The sequence below is a fragment of the Callospermophilus lateralis genome, chromosome 7 (assembly GCF_048772815.1).
Source record: "Callospermophilus lateralis isolate mCalLat2 chromosome 7, mCalLat2.hap1, whole genome shotgun sequence".
NCBI lineage: Eukaryota > Metazoa > Chordata > Mammalia > Rodentia > Sciuridae > Callospermophilus > Callospermophilus lateralis.
Window position 1 is genome coordinate 13,172,559 of NC_135311.1, and position 24,445 is coordinate 13,197,003.

Below are 24,445 nucleotides of genomic sequence, written 5' to 3' on the forward strand. Positions count from 1 at the left end.
TATTCAACTTGTGGTTCTCCTGCCTCTGGAATTGCTGGGATTACCAGCATGAACCACTGCACCTGCTTAGAGCCTTTATTTTTTTGAAAACTGGGCAGTTTTGTTTCTTTGATGTTGTTGTTTGTTGTACCAGGAATTGAACCCAGAGGGGCTTTACCATGGAGTCACATCCCCAGCACCTGCCCCCACCTTTCTTTTTGAGACAAGGTCCTGTTAAATTGCTTTGGACCTTGCTAAATCGCTGAGGTTGGCTTTGAACTTGCATTTCTCCTGCCTCAGCCTCCTGAGCCACTGGGATAAATAAATAAAATTTAAAAATAAAATGTTGGGCTGGAAATATAGCTCAGTAGGTAAATGCTTGCCTCGCATGCACAAGGCCCTGGATTCAAACCCCAGCACCAGAATAATTAATTAATTAAAATATTAACCACCAGCTGTGTGGAAGGATATCCCCAATCCCAGTTAACAATACTATAAGGAAGATTCTGAATATCAAACTTACTCCAAGAGTCACAATTCTCTTTTTAATGTAGAACTTCTGGATTTAAACAAACTTGACATGAAAAAAATAAACATTTATTAGAAAAATAAGATTTAAATTTCTAAAATGAAAGCAGACACAGTGTTTCCCAATTCCAAAGGACTTTTGTAAGCTGGAGAGAGAAATTCCAAGGCTGACAACTAAGTCAGGAAACATTTACCTTAAACCTACAGGAGCCACGAATCACCAGGTTTGTGTGTGTGTGTTTAAATATTTTTTTAGTTGTAGATGGACACAGGGCCTTTATTTTATTCATTTATTTTTATGTGGTGCTGAGGATCGAACCCAGGGCCTCACACATTCTAGGCAAGTGCTCTACCACTGAGCCACAGACCCAGCCCCCAAATCACTACTTTTGCTGAGGCCTTTCCTCTATACTCCTCCCACCACGTCCTCCAACCTCGACACAGAACTGAAACATACTTCAAAAATTTCCATATATACTGAACTGTCTCATAATTTTTTATTGCCTAATTGGATTTTATTTCCTCTGGAATTTTTTTCTTATTGGTACCCGACCCTTAACTGATGACTTAATTTTCCTCTTTAGATCCTTTGTAGAAAATGTAATTGTTAGGGATTTTTAGATCATTAGACAGAATATGACAAAGTGGCACTTAGTGTAATCTGAAGGTAGAAATAAGCAAAATAAAACCTGGGAGAGCCTTTATTTGCCCTCTTGCTAGTTAATAAACAGATTGGGGGGCAGAAAAGGGTTCAAATGGGGAGAAGAAAAGTGATGACCACTAGGCCTATCCCTGCTTGTTCCTGCTCCTGTTTCAGAATACCTTCTCCTGAATCCCACTTGCTAAATAACTAGTTTGGGGCTGGGGATGTGGCTCAAGTGGTAGCGCGCTCACCTGGCATGCGTGCGGCCCGGGTTCGATTCTCAGCACCACGTACAAACAATGATGTTGTGTCCGCCAATAACTAAAAAATAATTATTAAAAAATTCTCTCTCTCTCTCTTCAATAAAATAAATAAATAAATAAATAAAGTAATAGTCACTACTTTAAGCTATTATTGAGAAGGGGTTCTCCAAATGATCTGAGAAATCCCCCTGGGCAGCACTTTTCCCCTACAGACTTAGGAAAGCCCATGAAAACCCAGTTGGGCAGGAGGCTGGATACTTTGTCCTCCCAGTTGGGCCAAGCAGAACAATAGAAAACAGTATCAGCTTCAGTCTAGGTACTCTCCTCCAGAAGTAGTAGTCCTGGCCACGGAAGGGTCTGGAATGATCATCTTAAGTCCAGAAGCTCTGCCCTGAATTGAGAACCAGGAAGGGGCAGCACAGGGAGGCAATACAGGGCTCAAGGAATTGGCACCAGTGTGCTAGGAGGTAGGATTTTGAGGCCATTTTCCATTATGTACAAAGAAGGAGCCTAGGGACCCTGAAAGATCTAATATCTCCCACTCCCAACAAAAAGAAGCTTTGACAAACCAAGTTTTTATTTCCAGCAACATCTGGTTGATACAAACACACAGAAACACAATCTCACAGAAGAGCTAGGAAGCCCTCCAACACTCCGCCTGATTTCAGCATATAGCTAAGACCATACACACACACACACACACACACACACACACACACACACACACACACACGCTCAGCAAAGAGCCAAGACAAATAATACGTGCACATCCTCACAGCTCTACAAATATCTTTAAAGGGTCTGTCCAGTTGTTCCAGCTGAGGGAAGAGTGATGGCTTGCACAGAAAGCTCTAGCCTTCTTTTCTTTCAATCAGTGGTTTTAAATCTTCGCTCCAAGTCCCCTGAAAGTTCACTATGCCCTCCCACTTTCCTATAGACACAGTGTCAGTCTGCTTGTGTTCAGGGGGAAGATTTAGCGAGGAGGATCCCAGTGGCACTTTCCGTGGGAAGATAGAAGAGTGGGCTCCAGAGATGGAAGAGAACGTCGTCACCAAACAACCATTTCAGCTTCTCTGCTCTCCAGATCCCACTCCAGAACTGCTGGTACCAGTCCTCGTTATGGCAGGAGAGAGCCTAGGAAATAGGCTCAAGATCCTTGTTCAAAGGCCATAAGTAAGGCCAGGTAGTGATTTTGAATTCCTGGAAGCCATGTCACTCTTGCTGTCTACTTAGCGAGGGAGATCAACAGAGGCATGCCCAGAATTCTTGCCTGCTCCCTGCTAGGACAGGGAATTAAAATTTACACAAGTCTCAGGCCACTCAACAGTGGTCGGAAAGGTAGGGAGGATAGAAAAGAGAAAGGGGCACGTAGCTGACGTTATTACAGTCACATTCTAAGGAAGATAAAAGTGGGGTGTCCTGTGGGGTCTAGAAGACAAATAAGGCATCCTGTGAAACTAGACACTAGGGACCAGAGTCTGGCAGCACCTGAGTAGGGCAAGCACAGAGGACAGGAGATGAGCCAGGTCAGGTCACACCAGGAATGACGAAGTCTGTTTGAATTCCCCCTAGGGAAATAAAGAATGGGTCAACTCAGTAGTCTTCTTTAGCTAATAAACCCCCAGACACATAAACACAGGCTAGGGACCCCTCCCCTCCCCAGGGCAGGCATACTCACTTCACTTCTAGCAGTAGGCTGGCTGTAAATCACCTTCTTACTTGAAGTCCTGTGGACAAGCCAGAAGGTAGAGACGCTCAGTCCCCTAGGTGCTCATTAACCTCTCCGTGCCAATTTTAGAGGCCAGAACTGAGACTCTGCAGCAGCACAGAGTACTTGGTAGGGAGGTGTAGGCAGAGGGAGAAAGGACAAGCCCAGGGTGATCAGGGATAGAAATACAGTGGTCAGGCTGGGGATGTAGCTCAGGGGTGCAACACTTGCCTAGCATGCATAAGGCCCTGGGTTCGATGCCCAGGAAAGAGAAAAGAAAGGAAGGAGGGGGGGGGGGGGGCAAAAGGCAAGGAAGAAAGAAGGAAAAAGAAATCTAAAATCTAATTATCTTCCCTCCAAGAGGTGGTCACCTCTACCTCCAACCCATCCCCCAGACACATCTCGGCTTCAAACCACAAGCATCCTTTTCTTCATCTCGGAGGAACCCTGGGACAGCACCCACTCACCCTTTCTTTGTTCCTGAAAGAGATAAAAGGAGATCATGAGTATTAGCAAGATAGAATACAGCACAGCATAGGAAGGTGGGGGACTGGCACCCAACACTTGATCTAGGTTAGGTCAAATAATCTATGCTCCGAAGGGGAGAGCCCCAGCACACACGGGTGCAGTATCAGGGTCTGAATTTCATCGGTACCCACAAACTATGCCCTGGACTGGGGTCAGTGCAAAGGAGAATTTCTGAAAGCAAATACTTACTGTCAAAGTAGCCTCGGCTATAGGCAAACCAGATGCCAAAAATTAAGACTCCAAGGAGAATCAGTGTCACAAGGACAGCTGCTACAATGCCTCCCACGTTCAGTTCCACTGTGACATACAAAGGAGAGGTCAGGCACATGGACATTCAATAATGACAGTGACAAGGCTGCCAATGGCAGGTTGCAGAGCAGCCTAGATCTGAGCTCAAGCCCTGCCATGTTCTCTCTCACCAGCTTCCATGCGTACAGCTTCTGACTTCATGGGTGTCCCATACCCATTCTGTGCCTGACAACTGTATTCTCCAGTATCAGAGCCCGTCACAGGATCAAAGACCTAGAGGGAAGAAAATAAATTGGTTTGTTGTACCTTCCCCCCACTATCCCCCAGTATTGGGAATTGAGCCCAGGGGCACTCTACCACTGAGTTACATCCCTAGCCTTTTTTATTTTCTTTTGAGATACGGTCTCACTAAGCTGCCCAGGCTGAGATCTTCCTGCCTCAGCCTCCCGAGCAGCTGGGATTACAGGAATGCACCACCATGTCCAGCTGGCTTCCTACTTAAAGAAATCAAGTACTGATCTTTCATGTCTTCTGATCCAAACTTCAAGTTCATCTTGTTACTTATTCCTCCTTCCCACTATCAACAGTTCTGTAATGGTGCCCTCCCTGTACATCTTCTTTCCCACCCTATGCATACCAACTCCCCTGACTTCTGATTCAGAGTATAGGAAGAATTGATGAAGGCCCGGTTGTTCTTGGGATCTGTAGGCATCTGTATCCCATCCTTGAACCAGATGTATTCAGAGGGCGGTGAACCATCTTGTTCTGAGCAAGTCAGTACTGCCCGGTTTCCAATGGTAGCAGAGGAGGGAATGTTGACTGTAGGCTTAGATGGGGGAACTGGGGAGGGAGAGAAGGAAAAAAGGCACTGAAATTTATTACAGTGGCACACACATGTAATCCCAGCAACTCAGAAGGCTGAGGCAGGAGGATCAAGTTCAAGGCCAGCCTCATCAACTTTGCAAGACCCTGTCTCAAAGTAAAAAAATTTTTTAAAAGGAGGGGGGATGCTGGGGGTATGGCTCAGTAGTTTAGCACACCAGGACTCAATCCCCATTATCGCCATAAAAAATAATAAAGAAAGAAAAGAAATTATGCATATCCAAGCTAGGCATGGTGACACATGCCTACAATCCCAGGGGAGGCTGAGGCAGGAGGATCGTGAGGTCAAAGCCAGCCTCAGCAAAAGTGAGGGCTAAGCAACTCAGTGAGACCCTGGTCTCTAAATAAAATTCAAAATTGGGTGGGGATCTTTTTTTTTTTTTTGGTGGTGCTGAGGACTGAACCCAGGGCCTTATGTATATGAGGCAAGCACTCTATCAAGTGAGCCATTTCCAGCCCCTTGTCTTGATTCTTGTATTTCTCTCCCATGTCCTGTGTGGGCTATGAATTTTGGGTTTTCCTTGCGTGAAATGTGCTGGCTGAGAAATATGGAGAAAAATTACACGATACAGAAACAATTTTGAAAAACAAGGTGAGACAGCTCTGTGACCTTAGAGGTCCAGCTTTCACACTGGAAGGAAAGAGAGCAAAGAGCCCGCATTTGCTTTATTTATACAAGGGGGATTCAAAGGATTTCAGTGGAATGTTCTTTTGCCAAATAAGGTAGGAGGGCTGGGGCCCAATGGGTAACGCCCAAGTCCGAAGCTACAGAGCAGCCTCTCTGTAGCTGGGTGAAGACTGAAGACTGAGGTCACTTCATGCTTTGCTAAAAGCCACAAAATGACTTGCAATGCCAGACAAAAATCTCCTTGAAGCCGAGTAGAGACTATTCAAATAGCTCAGGCATGGCACCCCATAAGGTTGTGGCTTAGTAGTCGAGGGTCCCTGATTTCAATCCCCAGTACCAAAAAAAGGAGGTGAGGGGGCTAGGGATGTAGCTCAGTGGTTAAGTGCCCCAGTACCAAAAAAAAAAGAAAGAAAGAAAAAGAAAAGAAATTATACTGAATCCAAGTTAGGAATGGGCGATCCAAAAAAAAAGTGGGGGGAAGGCACTGAACACAGGGCTGGCTACCAGAATATAATTAATAGATCACAATGACACCCCCATCCAATTAGCTCTAGCTGCCCTCAATTATGCCCCTGGTTTCCACCTAACCCCTCATCCCTCCCCTTGTTAGCATAATGACTCTGAATACCCCTAGCCACAGGCCTCTCACAATCTTAGAGTCTGCTAGAGGTTAAGGAAGCATTAATTCCAGGCCCACGTGGAAGACACATACCAATCACAATAAGCTGGATGCTGGCCTCCCCATAATTGTTGCCACCTTCCTCAGAGACCATACAAGTATACATCCCATTGTCTTTCCGGGTCACAGATTGGAAGGTGATGCCAGATGGTGAGAAGGTAACACGGTCCTCATAGGAAGCTACCAGGAGAAGGGAACAGAGGCAGACAGAGTGAACAGAAGCTAAGAGAAGCTGATACACAAGGTACACAGGCACCTTCTTCCTGAAAGAGGAATGGGAAGGCCTCGGAGATGGGCCCCAGGGTGTGCCCCACCCGGGGAATCCAGGCCAGGGCCAACTGTTCCACAACCTCAGTAATCAGGAAGGAGGTGGGACAACTCACCTGTGATCTTGTTGTTATAGCAAACCAGACTGGTGGTGTCACCCTGGACAAACTTCCACTCCACACGGGGAGAAGAGAAGCCAGAGTAGGAGCAGGGCAACTTGACCGCTGCAAGACAGAATCAAAATGAGAGGAGGAAGGAGTATCAACATGTGGAAGGTAGGTAACAACCCCAAACCACAGTCTGGGCTACATGTTCTCCTGGCCCCTGGGTATCTGATACCTGTTCATATTTACACCCTCCCTGCCCACCCTCCACAGCCCAGCCCCACTCACGGTTATTCTCAGGAACTCGAATTTCCGGTTCAGATATGTGTACTGTACCCTTGCCCAGCACCAGGGGACCTGAGAAGGAAAGAAACAGGCCCCATCAGAAAGGGAGAGAACACATGGAGAGGGAAGAACAGACCCAGTTGATGGGGCTGAGTTCCTCCCAGCTCAGCTCTTATATCCTTTGACCAATTTCCCAAATATCTTCTTTCAATATATGTGTATATATGTGTATGTGTGCGAGTGTTCTTCTATCAATGGAAATAAAGCATTTCTTTCAAATGCAATTTCTTTCTTTCTTTGAATGGTTCCCTCTGTAACTCCCCTTAATATAATTAAATTCCTACTAGTCCAAGGGCAGCTTCCAGAATGACATTTCATGGTTCAGAGAAAGCTCCTCCATAAAGGATCGCAGCCACTTGTCAAGACAATCCTGGAAGGAAGCCAGCAAGCTGGAGGCGAGGTAGGGAGGGGTAGGGAGGAGCAATAATGAGGATAATAATAATACTTGACATTTGTAGAGCATTGGGTGCTTTTAAAGTGTTTTCAGATATATTGCCATCGTTTGATCCTTGAAATAAGCACGATATATGGGCAGGACAAGTATTATTATTCCAATTTTACACAAGAAACGTGCCTAAGATCACACAGCCCATGCTGAGATGGGGCTGGGGCTAGATCTGGGCTCACAGGACCTCCTTAGAACCTCCTACTAATCAAATGGAGAAAGAAAAGGTGGTATGGGATGCAGGTGGAAGAAGTAAGGAATAAGGAAGCTAATAATCAATGGGGGAAGGTGGTCAGGTTCACAAAAGGGGCACAAATTGCCACTTCTACAATGACCGTCATTCACATTTTCAAAGCTCAAATTTACCAACTATGCCTTAGAGCCCTGTCTTCTTAGATAAATTCATAACAATGTGCAATGCAAGCATATCTTTTAAATTCAAATAAATCTTTCTTTATCTTTGTACATTCTTGCCAGGTACTGACATGTGATCCCAGTGACTAGGAAGAATGAGGCAGGAAGATTGCAAGTTCAAGGCTAGCCTGGGTAACTAAGTAAGACTCTGTCTCAAAATAAAAAATAAAAACAGCTCAGTGGGGTAAAGTGCCCCTGGGTTCAATTCCCAGTATATTAAAGAAAAGAAAAAGAAAGGAATGAAGGACTTATTGCCCCAGCTGCTGGGAGTGCTGCCAAAAGAAGACTCCGAGCCTTTGAGGATAGCCAGAACACGGCCTTGTCCAACCTGCCTCTTACCAGAGGCAGGGGCAGCGTAAAGCCCTGGTTCTATCACCCAAATCCCCAACCGGAGGCATCACTGATGTCTTGCTCCAAAGCTCCCTGTGAAGTAGACTGAAGCCTCCTTGAAACTACAGCAAAACTCAATTTCTCCTCTGTCCAATTTTGCTTCCTTCCCTTCCTTTCCATAGGTGTGGATCCTAAGAGCACGCCCTAATAAATGTCTTGAATGATAATTGATATCTCAGAGTCAGCTTCCTGGGAACCCAACCTGTGACACCACCCAAATAACAAGCAGCATCTAATTAAACTAAAAACTAGCCTCTGAAATAGACACACACACACACACACTCACACACATAAATCACAATATATGAATTTGATGGTTATTCCTGTCACTTCTGACTTTGGCTAAAGTTCTTATTTGAGTCCACTGAGGGCATCAGATCTAAAACACATTTAGGAATCACACCACACATTTACACAAATATATTGGGCTACAGGCATATTCTGCTTCTCCTCGTTAATCCTGACTGCCATTACCTGCTCTGGGCTTTTTGTCTGTTAAAAATACACAGAGTAGCTGGGTGCAATGGCACACACCTGTAATCCCTGCAACTTAGGAAACCAAAGCAAGTGGATGTTGAGTTCAAGGCCAGCCTCAGCAACTTGGCAAGACACTAAGCAATTTATTGAGACCCTGTCTCAAAATAAAAACAAAAAGGGCCCATTCAGGAGGCTGAGGGAGGAGGGTTAGAAGTTTAAGGCCAGCCTGATCCTGGGCAATTTAGCAAGGTGTCTCAAAATTTAAAAATAAAATAAAAATGGATGGGGATACAGCTCAGTGGCAGAGTGCTTCTCTAGCATGTGCAAGAATTTGGGTTCAATTCCCAGTAGCAAAACAAAACAAGCTGAGGATATAGCTCTGTAGTAGAGGGCTTGTCCTCTCTGTGTGAGACACTGATTCCTAGTACAAGGGAGTTGGGGACTGATAGGGACCTCCACCTCAATGTTCACTCACCTTCCTCTGATGTAAGACTGCCTGTCTACTGTGGACCAACTGTGTCAATGTCTAATGTTCCTGCCTATCATTCAAGTCAAGCCCAGTCTTACCACCATGCCTTTTCTATTCGCTTCTCATTCTTGAACATGTCTCTAGAAGTGGACTGCCTGTGTTCAAATCCCACTCTGTTACTATATGACCTGGGCAAGCCACTTAGCCACTTTGAGCCTCAGTTTGCCCATCTGTAAAATGGGGATAATAACAGTTTCTACATCAAAGGACTGTAGAGAGGGTTAAACAAGCGAATACAAATAAACTTAGAACGATGTCTCACCAACAGGAAGTTCCAAATATGTATTATTATCATCATCTAATCTATAGGCCCTTCCATATGCACTTCTTTCTAACTTAAAAGTTTTCCTTTTTAAATACATATATATTTTGATGGACCTTTATTGTATTTATTTATTTATTTGTATGTGGTGTTGAGAATCGAACCCAATGACTCACATATGCTAGGCAAGTACTTACCACTGAGCCTCAACCCAGTCCCTTTCAAAGTTTTCTTTAGCAAAACCTATGAATAAATAATAAACAGTAACTGAAAAGTTTTTACGTGTTAACCTGCTACACCATCAGCAAGGATAGGGGTTCTTCTTCAAGGAATCCCATCTAGATCAAGACAGCCTATTTTCCTGCCCATTCTCCTCATCTATTTTATATTTTACCTGGTTTCACCAAAGCTCCCCTCTTGCACTTAACCTTGGACCTATTTTTGCCACACTGTACACACACATACAAATGTCCCACTGATGCTGTGGTAAACCAAGACAGAAGGAAATTTCATCCATTCCATTGTGAAGCTTAATTTATTCTTAGGTTCACAATGAGAAAAGCCACAAAGTTAAAGGCATCAATAGATTTTTGGCATGCTTAAGTTTAGGGTCCATGTATAGAAAATCCATCTTTCATTCCACTGCCAGTTGAAAAGCTAACAGTTACGGAGCACTTAGTATATGCCAGGAACTGTTGTAAGCACAGGACATTTACTATCATTTAATCCTTTCAACAATCTTCAGAAGTGGGTAAGGGTATTATTATTGCCCCTATATCCTACATGTGGAAATGAAAGCCCAGAGCAGTTAAACTTGCTGAAGGTCAAACAGTGAGTGGTAGTGCAGATTCAAACCCATGCAACCCAGTTGCAAAGACTATGCTATACTATATTACACAACTTGCCTAACAATGCAAATCTGACACTTGCCTCAAGCTTTAGTAGTAGTAGTAGTACTAGTAGTAGTAGTAGCAGTAGTAGAAAAAGAACCCAAGGGCACACTACCACTGAGCTATATCCCCAGTCCCTTTTATTTTTCATTTTGAGACAGAATTTTGCTAAGTTGCCCATGCTAACTTCAAACTTGTAATCTTCCTGCATCAACCTCCATAAGTCACTGGGATTGTAGGTGTGCACCACTACTTACACCCAGCTTGCTTCAAGTTTTTGATGATTCCACACTGCCTATATTATAAAATCCAAATTTTTCTGCACACTAAGAAATTTCCAGCACTACTTGCCCCGTGATAAGCTTATCACTTTCCTCATCCATTCTGCAGCTATGCTTTGCCTTCTAGCAATACAAAACCACTTACACTTCCCAGCAAAGATTGGGCTGTTTTGCAACCTCTCTGCCTTTGCTCATGCTATTTCTGCTATGTGGAATGCCCTTCTCTCCTCTTCATCTGGCTGGCACTTACTCATCCACTTTATTTTCTGAGAAATGATCTACCACACCCCAATCCTCCCCATAGCCAGCTTACAGCCTTTCCTGGGCTTTCATTATACCATGCAAAACGCTGTCAAAGCACTTCCCACATTTATTGTGACATCATCTGTGTACACATTTCTCCCCTACCAGACAGTAAACCCCAGAGAGCAGAGACCAGACGTTATTTATTATTCTGAGTACTCTTAACATAATTCCTTGTACAAGATGACGTTCAATAAATGTTTGCTGAACACTAGTTACTGAGCATTAAAAAATTAGGTCCTAGCAGATCATCAACTGTGACATCTACTTGTTAAGGTTGATCTGCAAGGATAAATTCAATTTTCAAACTGGCAGATAGAGTATGACCAAATTAAGAGAGGGGGAAATACTTGATTCTGGGCCAAAGCTTTTAAAACTTTTAATTCTAGCATAGTTTTTGTTTTTCTAGTACTAGGGTTAAACTCAAGGGCAGTTTACCACTAAGCTATACCTCCAATCCTTTTTATTTATTTTGAGACAGTGTCTCACTAAATTGCTAAGGCTGGCCTAGAATTTGGCAGTCATCCTGTCTCAGCCTCCCAAGTGGCCGATATTACAGGCATGTGCCACCGCACCCAGCCTTGCATAAGTTTTTTTTTTTTTAAAAAACTATCCAGTTTTCAAAATATGAAGGCTCTATTAGACCTTTTTTAAAAACTAGTTTTATATCTTAAATCATTTTAAAAGTGTTTTTAGGGTATGCATGGTGGCACATGCCTGTAATCCCAGCTACTCAGAAGGCTGAGGCAGGAGGATTCCAAGTTTCAGGTCAGTCTCAGCAACTTAGCCAGACCCTGTCTGGGGATGCAGCACAGTGGTAAAACATCCCTGGGTTCAATTCCCATTGCCAAAAATAAATATTTAAAAAGTGTTTTAAATTTGCTTTACCACTTATGAACAAAATCAAAGTTCTCTGCATATGGGCAATTTCCACTTGCTATTACAATGGTAAAGATTGGTTCCTGCATCCAAGTTGGTTGTGCTCAGACACCTACAGACCCTCCAGAGAAAGTGTGCAGAGCCAAAAGTGTCAAGAGGTCTTCTAATGCAAGGTCTAAGGCAGCAAAAGGTGGGAAGAACTCCTGTGATTGGCACCTCAACAAGGACTGTTACAAATCGATGGAAAGGGAAAGGGTGGAAATTAGGAGAGGGCTGGGGGATCCACAAAGAACTCAGGGTAGAGAGTTAGTGCCACTTGGCCACATAAGGTCAAACCAGCGCCAGCAAAAACAGTTCATCATGCTCAGTGACTTGGGATTTCAAAACACAAATGAGAACTCCTACCCTCCTACCCTCACTTAAAAGTAAGTGGGGAAAAGAAGTGAATCCATTTCAAACATTTTCACGACTAGAAAAGGAACCCAAAACTCAAGTAAACCCAAATCAACTGAAAAGGAGACCCCTGGCCAGAACATTACTTGCTTTTTTTTTATACTGGGAGTTGAACCTGGGGCTCCTGACCACTGAACTACACCCCCAGCCTTTTTTGTTTGTTTCTTTTTGTTGTTGTTTGTTTATGTTTTTGAGAAAGAGTCTGGATAAATCGAAGAGTTTGACTAAATCGATGAAGCTGACCTCAAACTTGTAATTCTACTTCCTCAGCCTCCTGAGTTGTTGGTATTATGGGCAGGCACCAAACGCCCTGTGGAACATTGCTCTTTAAAAAAAAAAAAAAAAAAACTAATCCTTTTACAGGGGGGTAAAATGGTATATGATTATTAGGGACTGAATTGTTTCCCTTAAATTCTTATGTTGAAGTCCTAACCCCCAGTACTTCAAGAGTCATTTAAAGAGGTAATTCAGTTAAAATGTGGCCACTAGGGCATATCCCAATCTAATCAAACTGGTGTCCTTATCAGAAGAGGAGGTTAGAGACAACAGGAGTATGTGCTTGCCCAGAGGGATGACCACGTGAAGGACAACAGAAGAGGGGACCATCTGGAAATCAAGGAGAAAGATCTCAGAGGAAACCAATCCTACCAATACTTTTAGTCTCAGAACTGTAAGAAAAGTCACTTTTGTTAAGCCACCAGCTGGTGGTCTTTTGCTATGGCAGCCCTAGCAGACTAATGCAAGGGTCTGAGCTCTGTACCATCAGTGGACCTTCTGATGGAGTCACCAGTGTCACAGCCTTGGTTTAAGAAGGCATGATGAAGCTAAGCATGGTGGCCCTCACCTGTAATCCCAGTGACTCTGGAGACTGAGGCAGGAGGATCACAAGTTTCAGGCCAGGCTGGGCAACTGTCTCAAAGTAAAAAATAAAAAGTACTGGGGATATAGCTCAGTGGTAATGTTAATACAGAGCCCAAAATGTCCGGTCCTGTCCTGTCCCATCCCATCCCCACCCTCCTTCAATTTCTTGCACCAAAACAAAAAACAAAAAAACTGTAACAATACACTCCAAATGGGCTGGGGTTGTGGCTCAGCAGTAGAGCACTCGTCTAGCAAGTGCAGGGCTCTGAGTTCAATCCTCAGCACCACATAAAAATAAATAAAGGTATTGTGTCCAACTACAACTAAAAACTAAAAATAAATATTTAAAAAAAAATACTCGCCAAACAATTGATAGTACGTAGTATCTGAGAGATGAGAACACAGGCAGCTTTTATATTCTATGTTCTATATTTCTGTCATAAGCAAGAATATAATTTAGAGAAAAGGGGAATAGGAAAAAAGAATTCAAAAAAAAAGGAAGTCAGCCAGGCTCAGAGGTACAAGCCTGTCATCTCAGCTATCTGGGAGGCTGAGGCAAGTTCAAGCCAAGCCTGGACAACTTAGTAAGATCCTGTCTCAAAATAAGAAAATAAGAGCTTGGTGATGAGTACCCCGGGTTCAATTCCCAGCACCACAAAAAAAGAAGAAAAAAAAATCTGAGAGATCACAAGAAGGAACAAAGTCATAAAGGAGAGGCAAACAAATGGCCAAAAGGGGAAAGGGATGTAGCTTAGTGGCAGAGCACTTGCCCAGCATGCATAAGGCCCTGGGTTCAATGCATAGTATCAGAGAGAGAGGAAATAACAGAAAATATCCCAATAGTGGTATACCAGGAAGCAAATGTTCAAATAAACTTAAAAATTTATTTGTGAAATGAGGTAGCAGATAAGCAAAAAATGTGAGATCACTACACCATCAAGATCCTGGAGCATGAATGTGTGTCTGATAAATTTCAAGGAGAAAAAAGGCAGAAGGAAACCAGAATACAGGTAGCCTGGAGACTCTATGATTGAGAACAGGAAAGTAGGCGGATAAAACAGCACAAAGGTAGGAGAATGTGAAAGAGAAAGGGAGTTTAAAGAGGAGAGGAGGTGGGTCAAAATAAGCACAAAACAGTAACAGAGAAATCAATCCCTACAGGCTTTTATAAGAGACTTGTTTTCAAAAGAGAGTTGGGAGCCAGGCACAGGGGCACACACCTATAATCCCAGCTACTTGGGAGGTTAAGGCAAAAGGATCACAAGTTTGGGAGGTTAAGGCAAGAGGATCACAAATACAAGGCCAGTCTGGGCAATTTAGCAAGAATTCTGTCTCAAAAAAAAAAAAAAAAAAAATTAAAGGGATGGGGATGTGGATGTGGCTCGGAAGTAGAATGTTCACAAGTTAAATCCCCAGCACTACAAAAAAAGAGATGGGGGTGGCAGGAGTGTGTTGGTAGTGTTTACCACTCCTTATCCTTGAGGGATACATTCCAAGACATTCCATGGATGCCTGAAGACATGAATAGGACTGAATCCCATATATACTGTTTTTTCCTGTACATACATACTTATGATAGTTTATTTTATAAATTAGAAACAAAAAAAGATTAATAATAATTCAAAATAAAATAGAGGAATTATAATAATATACTATAATAAAAAAATTTGAAATTTGTGAATTGTTTCTGGAATTTTCCATTTAATATTTTCAAACTGAAATGTAATTCAAGGTACTAGGGAGGTTGAAGCAGGAAAATCACAAGTCTGAGGCCAGACTCAGCAACTTAATTGAGATCCTGTCTAAAAATAAGAAAAAAATAGGGATTTAGCTCAGTGGTAAAGTACTCTAGATTTAACTTACAGTACCAAAAAAAAAAAAAAGTGTGAAATCAAGGTTATAAGGGACTACTCTATAAATCTGTAGTGTTGCTATAATTCTTAGAAATCACTATAAACAATAATAATAAACAATATAATAATATAATAAACAACAATAATAAAACTTTGTACTTTCAAAAATGGTCATAATTATCTATATATTTATCTCCTCTTAAATGTTTTTCTTTCTTTGTGACCAAGGTAGAGTCTAATTTCCTTCCCCTTGAATCTGAACAGGGTCCTGTGACTGCCAAGAGTAACGTCAGGAGTGAAATTCAGTGATGTATTAAGCCCTCATATTAAAATTAGTGCTTCATATGCAGTTTCTCGTTAAATTTTCACAAAAACTGTCATTATGATCCCATTTTACAGATAAGAAAACTGAGACTTAAAAACAGTTGCCTCAATTCACATGGTTACAAATAGTAAGGTAGGAGTCTTAACTTAAGTCTGCTCAACTCTGAGGCTCCAGAACTATTTTGCTACACTGCATTTTTCACTGGGCAAGCAAGGAAATCCCATCCATTTTCAAGGTCCTGTTCAAATATCCCTTGAACTATATGCCTTTCCACAATCAAAATTAATCTCTTTTCCCAATTTCTAAGAAAATAGTGTAGGAAACTAATCAAAGGTAAGTGTAAAGATTAATACACATGGACAATTTAATGTTATTTAGTACAGCAAAGAAGGAAAAATATCTGTATGCCCCACAAAAGGTGAATAGTTAAATAATTTTTAAAAATTTCCTGTTACTGGGGAATTCGCGGCCACTCTTCCACTGAGCTACATCCCCAGCCTTTTTTCTTTTTCCTTTTGAGACAGCGTCACACTAAACTCCTCAAACTGGGCTAGAACTTTCAATCCTCCTGCCTTAGCCTCCTGAGCTGTTGGGATTACAGGCATAAAGTATGGGTATATAATATTAATTCATATTAGACTTAAAATGAAACACCAGTAATAAATGTTTAACTCTAGGTAATACAATTTCATGTGGTTATATCTTCTCCATAGTCCTCTGTATTTTCCCATTTTCCTACGGGTGTATGTATCACTGTAATATATATGTGTGTGTGTGTGTGTGTGTGTGTGTATATATATATATATATATTTTTTTTTTTTTTTTAAGTGCTGGGGTTGTAGCCCAGTGGTACCTCTGGGTTCAATCCCTTAATCCACAGTACTGGGTTCTGGGTTGGGGGAACCTCTTTAAAAAATTACTCCATTCCCTTCATGCTCTGGTGACAGGCCCTGCTACACTCTGCTCTGTATTCTTAGTCCATGTGCCTGTACTTTCCTGGAAACAGATAAGATCCTTTGCACCCTCCCCAGCTCCTATCTCTGTGCTTGCCTAGGGGAAATGCTACCTGAAGTGCTCAGAAGCACTGTTGGAATGAGAAGGTGGTCATAAATGTTGGAGACCTCTGGACACTGAACAGATGCCGTCAATAAGGATGACTTATACATGGCAAGTCCAAGCCACAATAGAAATGCTACTTCCTTCCACTTTTTTTTTTTTTTACAAGGAAACCCTTTGTTTCCTCTATGTACCTATTAATTATTAGAATGTTCCTCAACTTGCTTTTGTGCCATAAGTTTGTCTGTATTAACAAAAAAAGAAAGAATGAATGAAAGAAAGAAGAAAAGTAAGGAATGAATAGAAAGGAAACTAGCCAGCCAGTTTCTCTAAGAATGCATCTAAAGTTCCCATCTAGGTACATGAGTCTCAGAGGACTCTTCGGCTGTAAAGGAGCTAAAGCCCCTAAAGAATCCACCAGCTATGGTGTACCCACAGTTTACTTAATACATGCTGTTACCAAGGCCTCCAGCCCCCTTAGATCTTCTTGAAGCAGGTTTTATACGCCCCCCATTGCTAGCTAGTACAATGCTCACAACACAGTAAACATCAATGTTTGTTGGATTAACAAATACATTTGACACTGCAACACAATTTGAACCTGGACCTAGGGCTTCCATCCCAGCGTGCCCTTTCCTCCCTCCCACTAAACCCAGAGAGGCTGAACTAACTCCTGTAAGAACCAGCCATCCCAGTAAAAACCAGGGAAAACACCAGGCCAGGGAAGACCCACAACTGGAAGGCTCTTCCTGAGGTTAGAGTGGAACAGATAAGGAATGCGGGGGCAAAGGAAGGCTCTGTGACTCCGACAACAGGCTATACTTGGCTGCACTTTCAGTGACATCGATGAGCTGGCTCAGCCCCCTGAGGATGGCAGAAAGTGGCAAAGGCAGTGGAAGACGGGAGAGCTTTCACTCCATCACTCCCTTTTGCCCTCTCTCCGCAGATTTTCCAGTTCTACCTGCTCAGCTCCACCTCCCCCCACCCCCATCTCCCATTGCAAGGGAAGGTCAGGCCTGCCAGCCCAGGACTCACTCCAGGGGCCTGGCATCAAACTTCCTGTCAACCAGCTGCTTCCTCCAGTCCCACCCCCACACTGTGAAACAAATAACACAAGCTGGACTTTAGACAGAAACCCTGCTTATCTGGGAGTCCCAGGCAGATGGACTCTGGGTTTTCAATGCCTGGAAAACCCCAGTATACATCCACTCACACTGCTTCCCACAACCGCTTCATAACACTGAAACCTCTTCCTCAATTACATTTGTCCTAGTCATCCAGGTCTTTCCGGAGGCTCTGAAAAGGAAGCAGGGTTGAGTTTGGAGATCCCTAGGGGTCTCTCCTCAAAACCAACAGATGTGAAAAACAAGACCCATCATTTCCTAACCTAGCACACAGAATGCATGCAGTCCTTCCATCTATCTCTAAGAGGGGATCAGCCATTTCTATGTCCACAGAAGAGAGCCTTGAACTCCAGCTGACTGCGGGGAGGGAGTGGGGTGAACACTCATAGTCAAGACCACAATCCCTATAATAACAGTATGAAAAACCTACAGGATATACTAAGTAAAAAAAAAGCAAGATCCAATTGTACATACAGTACACTTCTTCCTGTGTAAGCAAAGGGAGAAAAATATATATATTTACATACATATATCTGCATAACAAAGACACTGGAAAGATACACAAGAAACTTGGGGGGGGGCGGTATGAGATGAATAAGAACAGTGGGAAATGAGATGCCCCACCTCTTTGATACCATTTTGAATCTCAAACCCCAATCAACTAATCCATTCTAAATAATTTTGTTTATTTATTTTATTTTTATTTTGCAGTACTGGGGATTGAATTCAGGGGTGCCTTACCACTGAGCTACATCCCCAGCCCTGCCTCCCTTTTTTGAGACAGGGTCTTGCTAAATTGCTGAGGCTGACTTTGAACATGAAATCCTGCCTCAGTGACCCAAGTCACTGGGATTACTGGAATGTGCCACTATGCCCACTACGCTGCCATTACATCCGCAGCTTTAAATAATTTTTAAAATCACAGTATCTCTACCTCATACTAGGTTGGAGACCCCAGACAAACCCTAATCACAAAGGAGATGAAAAGAAACATCAAAGGTAAAAGCATTCCAGAACCAAGAAAAACTAACATGCTAGAATCATACCACCACTCATTTCCTATTTCCAACTGAAATTACTCACTAGTTTCTAGTTTGAAGAAACAATTCTTTCCTTAGAGGGAGGGGAAAGTAGGAATGACTCACTGATCTACAGTTAAGTCTGCCCCTGAATAGTAAGAAACAAGTGTTTACAATAGCTTGAGTCAGAAACATCAGCATGAAGCACAAAGACTTGGAGACTGACCCTGACCCAGACCCAGACCAGCAGTTCCACCTACCAGGAACACCTCAGTGAGAACCTCACACTGGAATGAGGGGGAGGAGGGGTCAGGATTCCATCCCAGGTTGACTTTCCTCCAGGTGATCACATCAAAAGTTGACATATCCACTGGCCATCATCAGCCTGCTAAGCTGAAACTCCTCTCCGGCCTAGGAGATAGCCTAACCTTTTCTAAGTACAGGTTCTCTAGGGAAGGGGAAACCTTTACTATGGGTTACCAATTTTACTCTTCCCAAGCCCAGGTCTCCCAGTGTGTCTCCAGATCCCTGCTCCAGCAGGGTCAGGCCTTCCATTCCACCAGGTTCCCCAGGGCAATCCTGGGACTTCACTTGACTCCTCCCGGCTGTTTTGGGGTTTTGTTTGTTTTTAGTTGACACAAAACCTTTATTTTATTTATATGTGGTGCTGAGGATGGAACCCAGCACCTCACACATTCTAGGCAAGTGCTCTACAACTGAACCACAACCCCAGTCCCCTCTCCCTGCTGTTTTGCCCTTTCTTATTCCTTCCGGATGGCAGAGCCCACAGTGAGGAACAGCCCTGGGGGAGGGGAGAACACAGAAGTAACCTACACATGCTTCAAACACCCAGGAGAGCAGAGACCAGAAGCCCAAGAAAGAGCCCCTACTTTTTTTTTCCCTCCCCCTGGGGGTTAAACCCAGGGCGCTATACTATGAAGCCACATTCCCAGCCCTTTTTTATTTTTTTTTTATTTTGAGACAGGGTCTTGCTAAGCTGCTTAGGGTCTTGCTGAGTTGCTGAGGCCAGTCTGGAACTTGTGATCCTCCTACCTTAGCCTTTCCAGTTGCTGGGATTACAGGAAATTTGCCAATGCACCTGGCCATTCTCAGTCGATTATTTATTTATTTATTTGTTTATTTTAATTGTGAGACAGGATCTAGCTCAGTTGCCCAGGCTGACCTCAAACTTACAATCAATTGGCCTTAGCCTCCTGAGTCACTGGGATTGCAGATGTGCCCAGTCCCCACCCACCTACACACCCCAACCCCACTCCCACCCCCACCCCCACCCCAGTACTGGAGATTGAACCCAAGGGCATTCTACGGCAGAGCTGTATCCCCAGCCCTTTTTACTTTATTTTAATATAGGGCTTCACTAAGTTGCCCAGGCTGGTCTCAAATTGCAAGCCTCCCAAGTCACTGGGGTTACAGGTGCACACCACCATACCCAACCAAAAAAGCCCCTGTTTTCTGACTCTTGCCATTTGAAATCTCCCCTGATTTCTTTGAGTGCTGTCCCCAGCATTCTTTCCTCCTCACAAAACCCAAAGGGCATAATAGCCACTCAACCATAATCCCTTCATGTTCAAGTAATATAGCTGTTACCCCAGTGATCCTCATGATGAGGACAGGACACATATTACTCCTTTTTACAGATGAGAAGACTGAGCTACTAGCCTAAGGTCATAAACAAGGGAGAGGAGGAAATCAAGGCAGAACCCAGATGGGGTGACCTGGCTCTCATTTCCATCCTCATTTGCACTAACCAAATCACTTCCCTTGCCCGGGTCTACCTGGATTGAAGAGTTGCAAGGTCCATTCCTCCAGTGGATTCCTTCCCAGGACCCACTGCCTATCAACTAATACAACATCACCCGGGCTCCTTTCGAATCACTGTTACTTATTCCCAGAAGACACTCTCAGCCAAAATAGTGCTATCACAATCCTTTCAGTGATGATTGTGGACTATCCTAAATATAGAAAATTAGGGGGAGAGAAAAGGAAGGAAGGAGCTCCAGGAAACTTATAAGCCTAACAACTACTGTCAGTCACTGTATTTGTACTGTCACTGACAAAAACTGTTACCAATAGTCACTGACCCAGAAGAAACTTCTGGATTTGATTTGTACCTGTACAGTGCAAGAGCTGGCAAAGACTTAGCCGGGCAAAGTAGCACACGCCTGTAATACCAGAGACTGGGTAGGCTGAGACAGGAGGTTTGAGAGTTCAAAGCCAGCCTCAGCAAAAGCAAGAAGCTAAGCAACTCAGTGAGACCCTGTTTCTAAATAAAATTCAAACTAGGGCTGGGGATTTGGCTCAGTGGTTGAGTGCCTCTTGTTTAATCCCTGGCACACAGGCATCAATAACATTTCTAAGATATGGGCAGATATAAAATAGGAGAGGGGAAGGAAACTGAAGAAAAATGGAAATGAATGAGTAGAATGAAAGAGAGAAGTGAGCCAGGAATAGTGCCACACATCTGTAACCCCAGTGGCTTGGGAGATTGGGGCAAGAGAATCTCAAGTTCAAAGCCAGCCTCAGTAACTCAGCAAGGCCCTAAGCAACTTAGCCAGACCCTGTCTCAAAATAAAAAATAAAAAGGGCTGGATGTGGCTCTAGTTAAGCGCCCATGGGTTCAATCCCCAGGACCACAGAGAGAGAGAGAGAGAGAAGTAAGACAAGGAAGAACCTAGTGGCAATGAAATGTTAAAAGGTAAGTAAGACAGTAGATTCTCAAGCAGAATCCCAGACAGTTCTTGGGCCATAGGATGCCTAAAATGTTGGATCCAGGAGTGGAATAAAGAGAAGCAAGTTAGGAGGCTTTGGTTCCATTCCCATTTTCCACCCCTCATCAACCTGAAAAAAATCATTTCCTGTATTTTTAGACCCATTTCCTTATTTGCACAATGGAGAGAATTAAAATTGCCTCTGGTCCATTCCCCCTAAAGGTTTATATTTTTGTGATAAGGGATAAAAGAATGGGTCTATCCATCTGGAGCAGAAAATATATTCTAAGCAAAATAATCACCTTTATGACATCAGTACTGATTTTACTAGTTGATTTCTTTTACACTTCCTAAAACATGAATCTTGGGGGTAAACAGACTCATACAGAACAAATACTGACATAATCACCCACAAGTATATGCAGAGACACACAAGTATCAGACATAAGCATGCCAAAGGCCCCGAGATGATCCCCAGCACTGCATAAAAAAAAAAAAAATCAGACAGATAAACATACAGGTGCTGACCCAGGTTCACTATGGTAAAAACCGCCAACTACACACTCAGCCCCACACCAGCACACCTAGAGACAGAGGCCTGCCCCAGCAAGTGAGCCTCATTGTTCTTCAGGAAAGGGAGTTTACAAAGGAAACAAAAACTCATACCCGGCCAGAGGGCGGGCAAAGTTCTGGCTCTCTGAGAAGCCAGCCAACCAAAGACACATCCTCCCCCTGGGAATAGTCACTCAGTCAACACTTATTAAGGATTCCTTCGTAGTTATTCCAGAAAGGGATTCTGAACCGTGCTGTGCAAAATTTCAGATTTCAGTTTCATTTCCTGTTCAGACTCTGCACCCACTTTTCCCAGAGCATGGAATTCAAGGATTAGGAAGCGCTAGAGACCCCATTCTGCAAAATGCAGGAAAGGAGACTATCACCCCACCCACCCCCATTAGCTTCCTCCGAAGGCCCTTAGGGAGCCAAGCGAATCAGGAGGTTAGACGGTCATGGCTTCTCTTGGTCTTTCGTGGATGTTGGAGAGAGGATGGCCCTTTCCAGGTGCGTGTGGAAGGGGATGGCCCGGTAGATGGAGATGTATGTGGGAAGGGTGCTTCCCCCCCACCCCGACTGCCCTCACCACGAGGTGAGGGCTGGGAAGAGTGGTGCCAGGCTACCCGGTTATTTTTGGTGTGTGGGGGAAAGGGCAGCTCCTTCCCACAGTGTAAGGGGAGGGGTCACAATCCTCCGAGGTGAGGGAAGGAAGCCAGCCACTCTCAGGAGGCGGGGGATGGGGAAAGAGAGGGTGGAAGAGAACTAGGAGGGTGAGGCAAATAGGTTTCTGAACTCCACCCCTCCCCGCAAGCAAGAGGCGTGGGGAACACCTACCCCCAATCTCTGACCGACCCACCAATTCCTCCCGAAACTCTGGGAACTTACACAGGATCGCCGCTGTAAAGAGAAGCAACTGTTTTCCCCCGGCTTTCGCCTTTGTCCCCATCACGATTAGAATCCCAACACGACGGCAGCAGCAAGAGCCCCGGGAACGCACAGCTCTGGGATCCGCAGCTCAGGGAAAAACTCCAGCCGCCAGGTTGAGCCCCGCCCGGCCCTGCCCTCCACACCCGATTGGCCGGCGCCCCGCCCCTGCACATTCTGATTGGTGAAGAGAGCCGCCGCTCGGTTGAGTGATTCACCGTCGCCAGGTGCAACCCCGCCCATTACTCCCCTCTGGGGCCGCAATGCTCGGGTCCCTGCTCCACCTGCTCTGATTGGCTGAGGAGATTGTCAAGCAAGGAAACGAATCCCTCACCTGCTACAGGTAAGGGCCCCCTGATTGGGCAGTGTTTCTGAAGTAGGAACTCTCTGACTGGATGGCTCTTAGTTGAAGCTAGAGGACGAGAGGTTACCTCCAAGGAAGAGGCAAAGGGAGTCTATCGGGGGTAGTCCAGAGAATGGCTCCTTTAGGGTTTCTGTTTGTTTTTGTTTTTTAATGTTTACGTCAATGTGAATTGCTTCGTGCTGCAGAAACTTTGGTCCCATTCCTGGGCAAATGAAAACCACATATTAATATGATAGTGGGGCGGGGGAGAACTGGGAAAGTGGAAAGATAACTTTGATACACTCTAGAACCGGGTTCCTCTGTTCACCCGAATAGCGCATTCACCGGCTTTGAGAGAGGAGAGGGAAAATAAAGGGTAAGGGAGCACTCAACTCCAAAGTGGAAAAAGCAGAATTAAGTTATCTTTAAGAAGACCGTTAAATAGATACACACAAAGCCTACCCAGAGCCAGGCGCGGTGGTGCACACCGTAATCCCAGCGGTTTGGGAGGCTGAGCAGGAGGATCACAAGTTCAAAGCCAGCCTCAGCAACTCAGAGAGACCCTAAGCAACTTAGTGAAACTCTGTCTCAAAGTAAAATACAAAAAGGGCAGTCTGGCACAGTGGTTCAGCGCCCCTAGGTTCAATCCCTGGTAACCACCACCACCCCAAAAGAAAAAAGATAATAGAAACTGATATACACATGCTGTATACACACATCTCTGGGTAACTCTCTGGATATGTGCATATATCATCTGTCAGCAAGACCTTACATTTTAAGAATTATTCGGCTTCTCGTTGTGACTAATGAACTAATGGTTGGATGCTGACTAAGCCTCCTTCCCTGCCCCCCAATACTGGGAATTGAACCCAGGCGTGCTTTTCCACTGAGCCACATCCCCAGTCCTTTTTATTTTCATTCTGATTGTCTTGATAAATTGTCCAGTCTGGCTTCCAATTTACGATCTGCCTGCCTCAGCCTCCCACATGGCTGGGATTACAGAGGTGTGACTTCACATCGAGCTGTCCTAAACCTCCTTTTTTTTCTGTAGATTATGTTGATACCCAAGCTTTCTATTAATATTTATATTGTTAAATCGTTTTTAGTTGAAATTCTTGCTCAGCAATTTCACTATTTGTGGTTTCGATTTTACAGTGATTTGATTTTTACCATGTCAAGTATACCATAGTTGCGGGAGATGGGGGCAATCTGAAAAAACTCATTGCAAGTGTGCAAGTGGAAAGTTCTCACTTTTGTCCAAAAGATAGATTAAAAAAAAAAAAAAAAAACAAAAACAAAAAAAAACACTTTTGCGAGTCTTTTATCTTTGCCATGTTTTACATTTCATTCCTTTGTCCATGTCTCATGATCTAGTTTCCATTTCTGGTTCTACCCAATTTAAAGCAATGTTTATCAAGCACCTACTGGGTGCTGTAGGGAAATGCAAATAAATAGACTTCATCATTTGCCATCTGCTCACAAGACCAAAACAAGAAACAAGACAACATGTAACCCAAAGAGAAACTTTGTATT

General features: G+C 43.8%; 1 protein-coding gene across 2 annotated transcripts; it reads right to left on the bottom strand.

Annotated features, from left to right (window-relative positions):
- Window positions 1–1,538: 1,538 nt before the first annotated feature.
- Window positions 1,539–22,695, bottom strand: F11r (F11 receptor). 2 transcript variants are annotated; one of them, XM_076862694.1, is made up of 10 exons: window positions 22,531–22,695; window positions 6,747–6,815; window positions 6,471–6,578; window positions 6,121–6,267; window positions 4,536–4,738; window positions 4,069–4,171; window positions 3,835–3,946; window positions 3,589–3,684; window positions 3,092–3,140; window positions 1,539–2,981 (listed from the first exon to the last, which is right to left on the bottom strand). In XM_076862694.1, the coding sequence occupies exons 1-10, from the start codon at window positions 22,589–22,591 to the stop codon at window positions 2,946–2,948; spliced, it is 984 nt and encodes a 327-aa protein (XP_076718809.1). In that variant the 5' UTR covers window positions 22,592–22,695; the 3' UTR covers window positions 1,539–2,945. The 2 variants fall into 2 exon arrangements, with proteins under 2 accessions (XP_076718809.1, XP_076718808.1); XM_076862693.1 differs by lacking the exon at window positions 1,539–2,981 and having other exon boundaries at window positions 3,098–3,601; window positions 3,839–3,946.
- Window positions 22,696–24,445: the final 1,750 nt, after the last annotated feature.